At 40.4% G+C, this 6275-nt stretch overlaps 1 protein-coding gene across 1 annotated transcript; it reads right to left on the bottom strand.

The window, feature by feature from the left end:
* Positions 1-1499: 1499 nt before the first annotated feature.
* On the bottom strand, positions 1500-6192 carry LOC135514155 (transcription cofactor vestigial-like protein 4). The gene is made up of 5 exons (XM_064937396.1): positions 5760-6192; positions 4056-4179; positions 3719-3944; positions 3077-3164; positions 1500-2965 (listed from the first exon to the last, which is right to left on the bottom strand). The coding sequence occupies exons 1-5, from the start codon at positions 5824-5826 to the stop codon at positions 2655-2657; spliced, it is 816 nt and encodes a 271-aa protein (XP_064793468.1). The 5' UTR covers positions 5827-6192; the 3' UTR covers positions 1500-2654.
* Positions 6193-6275: the final 83 nt, after the last annotated feature.

Genomic DNA, 6275 nt, shown 5'->3' on the forward strand with positions numbered 1-6275 from the left:
ACAGCCAGTTGTGATAGAGCCTGGATTCGAACCAGGGTGTCTGTAATGACGCCTCTAGCACTGAGATGCAGTGCCTAAGTCTGCTGCGCCACAAATTACCATGTGGTGTTAACCAAATCAGGTACAAGCTTTTTCTGATATTTGGTTTAATCCTCAACTTAGAATGTGTACTCTTCTCAAAGAGAAGTAAAGCCCTGAACTATATGTAAATCTGAATATAACAAAAGCTCAAAAGTTAGTTTGTGTCCAGCTAAGATCTGCCCCCCTCCCTGTGACACTACAGACAGGTAGATTCAACAGAATCCCTGAAGAGGAACATGTTTGTGTATTGTGTGATCCTCTGCGAAATAGAAAGTGAAGTTTGTTTTCTTTTCAGAAAGGGAGTTTTTGACATTGCACAATTTATTTTCAAAGCATGTGGGAGAAGGAGAAGTGTATTGTTTGTGTAATGTAACAAGGTGAAAACTGTACTTTTTTATGAGTGCTAATTATTAATTTAATTGTTAAATGCATTTACTTTGTTCAATGTAAAAAATGTGTTTAGTGTTTTGTGTACACAGACTTGATATTGTGTCTTATAAGCCCGTATGGGCTGGGCACCAATAAGTGTACAACAGAAATAAAATCAATCAATCTATAGTGTATTTATTTAGTGACACATTTTTACTGAAACCAAACCTGCAGGATCTATAGTCTATTCTGTCAATAGTGTTTAACTTACACATTCAGTTTTTCCAGTTTACACCTCTGTACATGTAGGTATAAAACTGCAAAGACACGTTGCTATAGAGTTCAAAGTCTTCAATTCTGGAAAATGTTGCAGAGTATCATATCATTACACTTGTTTGACAAGATAGAACATGCAAATAAGCAACTGAAAAGCATGATCAGTTCTGAAGCCAGGGCCTACATTAGACCTGCCCATCCTACCCCTATCCCTCCCTCCCTTCCCTTGCCAAACAGGATCTGTAGGTTCTTTCAGAATAATTTTCTCAGGAGACAGGAATGTTTGAGTACAAGCCCTGTTGCCTGCTGGAACATGCTCCTGACATTCCCTAAAACTCCCAGAAAAAAGAATGATGTACTGAGGATGATGTATTCACCTTTCCTTTAGTTTTAAACCCAGGAGGGATAGGGATTCAAACCTTCCTGAACGCTGCCATGACTAAATCACCAAAAGCTAAATAAACATTCCCCTTTCCCTAAAGAATCAAGTGCTGAATGCCATAAGGCCGCCATCTTGTGACCTGGTGTACGTGCATAGTATATTGGCCCAGACGCACAGCCCAGACACACAGTGACTCACCACTGAAATGAAGCCGTCTGGAACGCAACCTTGAATGGCTGCAGGACTCGTGTTCACATGAGACTCTGACTTCTTTACTCATATGTGGAAGTGACACACAACCAACCTCTCTGACCGTGTCTTCTTTAGAAGTAAGGTCATGAAGGATATCTGTTTTTGCGATTGTATTTTCTTCTACCAAATCAGTCTGGTGTAAGTCAGTGGTATTTTATTAAAAACTTATGTACAACAATTACAATCATAGACTCAAGGGAGTTAATGATAATGAACTGAATGAGTATACAAAACATTAGGCTCTTTCCATATAGACTGACCAGGTGAATCAAGGTGAAAGCTTTGATCCCTTATTGATGTCACCTGTTAAAGCCACTTCGAATCAGTGTTGATGATGGGGATGAGACAGGTTAAAGAATGATTTTTAAGACTTGAGACAGTTGAGACATGGATGGTGTACGTTCAGAGGATGAATGGGCAAGACAAAAGATTTAAGTGCAAAGGGGTATGGTAGTAGGTCCCAAGCACCTCGACAAAGAGAGACTGTGGGTGCAATTCAATATTAGGAAGGTGTTCCTAATGTTTTGTACATGCATTTCAACCGTTTTCTAAGCATGACTTTTTTTTCGAACAAGTACATAATGTATAAATTGCACACACATTTTCTTTCTGAAATCTCCAGGTTTATTTTTTATACAATAATAAGGTTAGCTTAAGTTTGAATTCATAAAGCTAATGGAATAACTTGCAATATCCCAACACAAATAGGTTTTTCCTTTTGAGTTGTCCATAGTTTATACAAAAACATGAAGTTACTGTATTGAACAGATTTTGTGAATTTGTTAGCACTATATACAGTAGATAATTTATTGGACAGAAAATAGGATCCAGGTTCGTTAAAAAACATATAGTATAAATACAGTATCACGAAAGTAGTGGCATCATCACCGAATGAAATGAAATATGGCACATTTAATGAAATATAATGGCACATTTATTTTCTCCAACTATCATCCCACATCACCATCTATTCAGAGATAGATATGCTATTGAAAAGGCTGGGACAGGCTGGGACAGAAATTGAGAAATAAAGACATCACTGCAACATTTGCTTGTCCCCTGAAATTGAAATAACTCCCCTTTCCACTGGCAGGGAATAGACTCATGGAGATGCACTCAATGGTTCAACCATATAGAGTAGCTTAGTATTCCTGCATTCCTGTTCTCCAGTATACCCTTTCACCAACGTTGTCTCCTTGGTGTTCTTATTCCTTGAAAAGCATGGATCTGCCGCTGTATCGCATTCAATGCTATGTCTCAAAGTTCACTCTTTCTCCAGGAAAGCTCTGTAGTTTTATTTGACTGACCAGAAGCTGGAGGTGGGAGTGGTGGTACTTGGAGACTCTTTGGGAGCTTGGTTTGGGCTGTGGCCGTAGCTGGGGGAGTAAGTGAAACTTGGGCTGCTGGGTGGAGAGGATGTAGACGAGGAGCATGAGGAGGATTTAGATTTGATCTGAAACCACTTTTCTCCTAAGGCCTTGGCAAAATGGTCATCCACAGAGACGCTGATGGAGAGCTGGCGGGAGCTGGCCATTTGGTAGTCCATCCCCAGGCTTCTCTTGAAATGTTCCTCCACAACATGGTCATAGCTGTGCTTAGATAACACTACAGTGGAAAGAATACAACAAAGGTCAGGCATAATTCTTAACAAGTCTGCAATATAACAGCAGCATTGTAGCACTAGTTTTGATGAGATAAAAGGAGTATGAGACTGACCTGTGGAGGAGTGGCTACTGCTGCCGACCTCAGATCTGCAGGTGGGCTTTCTTGTGGAGGACACACAGGTGATCACAGAAGGACGCATCTGAATGAGGCAAAATCATTGGTTCATTTCACAACAGTATATGACTCTGTAGCTGTGTAGCTGAAATGTAGCTGAAATTCTCATTCCCCCAAAAACAATAGGATTAACATGTCAATGTAAACATGAAACATTTCACCATCACTAACTCTTTGTCGAGGGTTCAGTTTGTTATTGGAAACAAAATATATTTGGTTATGGGATGGGACCTGAAAACTGTTCACCCTCATCAGGGTGGCAGAAACAGGCCAAAGAGAGAGCTGTCGGTTTGCTCTTACTGATGACCATCCTCCCACCATTTCTCACATTATCTTCCCAAATCAGGCTGGATTGGATATCATGGATAAGCAGAGTCCCATAAAGTCTCTTGGGAATAGAATGTGCCTGAGAGTTTAGACTCCCTACAGAGATCTCCGAGATATGTAGGTTCTGACTGCCTAGGGCTACACTGGGAGATTACAAAGGCACATACAGTATGACTGACACAAACAATAAATTGCGTCTTTCAAGTTGTTAGCACCTGGACTCACTATTATAATTGTTCCTCTTGAAATTACCTGATTGATGGCTGCGGTGCTTTTGGTTTTCTCCTCTGTTCTCTCAGGCTCTTTCCTTGGTTTCTTAATTAGGTCCAGTGGCTCATCAATAGGTGGTGTGGGATACACATGGCAGGGCAAATGACCTGTGGGGCTGGGGGTTGGGCTCCAGGAGGATGTGGGACTCTGGGGAACACTAAACACAGTTGGCCTTCTCATGTTGCTCCTGCTTTGTGCCCTTTCTCGCCTGAAACACAAAACCACACATTGAAACATGGAATCACACACTGGACATGGAGTTATGAAACCAGTGGTTGTCAATGATGATGTTATAAAGTCATGGGGAGGTTTTACAAACCTTTCTTCCAATGTTAGACCACACTCAAAGCTGTGCTTGCGCTTGACCGGATGCACTTGGGGCACTCGAACTCTCTCATTGGCCATATGCCTGAATCTATCTTCACTTCTTTGGTTGGGCTGACCTACAAGAGGAAAAATCAAGCACAAGTAAAGCTCATGGTTACTATTTCAAATAATATACAGTATAAATATTGGTTGATATATTGGCACAGATAATGATGACTTACACCTAACTGTAACTGACTGAAAAGACGTTAGGTGTGGCAATGAGTAAATAGGTGACTGGTTGTTTTGGTCTGTGGCACTGTGACATATGGTTCATCACCTGTATGAGTGGTTCGTGGGAAAGCTTTCATGCCACCGTTAATTGTAAACTCCGTTAAGCTGTTGAACTAGACCAACCAGATTGGTGAGTATTACAACTCTTTCCAGCTGATTCAATGTGAACGGTAAATGTTGTTATTCTACATACAGTGATGATGACACCCATCTCATTTACATATCTATGAGAGAAATATTAGTTTCTACTCAAAATGTGATTTGAACTGGACAAACTTAACACTTCAGTTGCTAATGCCTTGATTGAAGAATCACTTCTTACTAAAAGAGAACTAAATGTCTCACAACTGTCATTACAATACACACATCACACAGAAGCATTCTCCTTATTGCGAGAAACTAACTGAAACACATCAGCAGCTGTTAACATCCTTTTTGTTACTGACAAAGAGATCGATGTGAAGCTTACCAATACATGACACTGGTTTTTGTATTTTGTAAAGCTAACACCTGCCCTCTTCATACCTCGCATCATGTTGTTTATTTCAAGCTATATTCAAATGAGTGTTATCAATATGCCAAAAGAAATCCACCACATTAGCATGCAATGCTCTACTACCACATTGAGATGCAACGCTGAATGATTAGGTCATGTTATTACATGATTTGTCCCCCTAACCTAAAATACTCCCCCAATCCACAATCCTCAATCCAATCCACATCCCAAACAGTACTGTCCCTCAATCGCAACCTCTCACCTACGACCTCCCCTTCTGTCCTTTGGACATCAGTGTCACAGTGGAGGCCTGTGGAGGGGGACTGGGGGGAAACCACACCTTGCCTGACTGACTTTCTGATGCCTGAGGCGTGGTTATTTGTTTCCCATGCAGGAGTAGAGGTACAAGAGGGCAGCATCTTCAGAGCATCTCCATCTACCACAGTTATTCTCAGCATCTGACCTAAACCCCTCTGAAATGATGCTTGAGTGCCATGACACATTTTAGGAAGTTGAAACTGCACCAAAGTTTATACAGTGAGGTATCATTATCACACTCGTCTACATTATCTATAACTCAGACTGTAAAAGTGAACGTTTGTCTTGGTTTCTTGAATGGGAGAAAAATGTTTTAGAATGGATTACATATGTTTGTGTGTTTATACAACTCAAACCATCAGCTAAAATGGCTTCATTGACATTCACGCCGACTTAGTAAAAGTTATTTTATAATGGCCATAAACATTTGCATTTCTAAAAACATTGTGAACTAATTACTAACTAATAACAATATAACAACTGTGTCATCATACATGATAACAATAAAATACGCAGCTGTGAAGACCGCTATTTAAAGCAGCACAGATCACTGCAGCACAATTATATTTTGTGAAACAATAGTATGAGAAAATAAATAAGAATTATTACCTTCCAAGATGTAGACTTTGAAACCACTGCTCATCCGAGTAATGTATTGGAAATTTGCAACAGCCATGGCTCCTTAATTGTCTTTGTCTGTGAATAAAGCCAACTACAGAGGACCACCTTGTCTGTTCGAGCTTAGAGGACACAATGAGCCTAAGTTCTGGTTGGTAATGGAAAGGCAATGAGATGCTTGGCTGGAGCTTTGCCCAGGTAACGTATCAGGAGGCTGTACAGAGCTGCAGTGTCTTTCAGGAAAATGTATTCCTGCATTGTCATTGGTTGTTCCGATCACAACCTCCCCCATTTTAGATGCTTTTGTTATTGTTGCAGGAAGTGTGTAATCACAGGTAGGTACCTCAGAGAAGGAAAATAATGGTAAACTGTTCTATGACTGTCCCTGCACCACCCAACCAAGCATCTACTTCACTTATCCAGGAGACTAGCTATTTCAGGAATAAACAGGATTGTAGTATAGATTACTCAACACACAAGTTAATTTAACAGAGACTCTCCTCTCTC

This window comes from Oncorhynchus masou, chromosome 25 (assembly GCF_036934945.1).
Source record: "Oncorhynchus masou masou isolate Uvic2021 chromosome 25, UVic_Omas_1.1, whole genome shotgun sequence".
Lineage (NCBI taxonomy): Eukaryota > Metazoa > Chordata > Actinopteri > Salmoniformes > Salmonidae > Oncorhynchus > Oncorhynchus masou.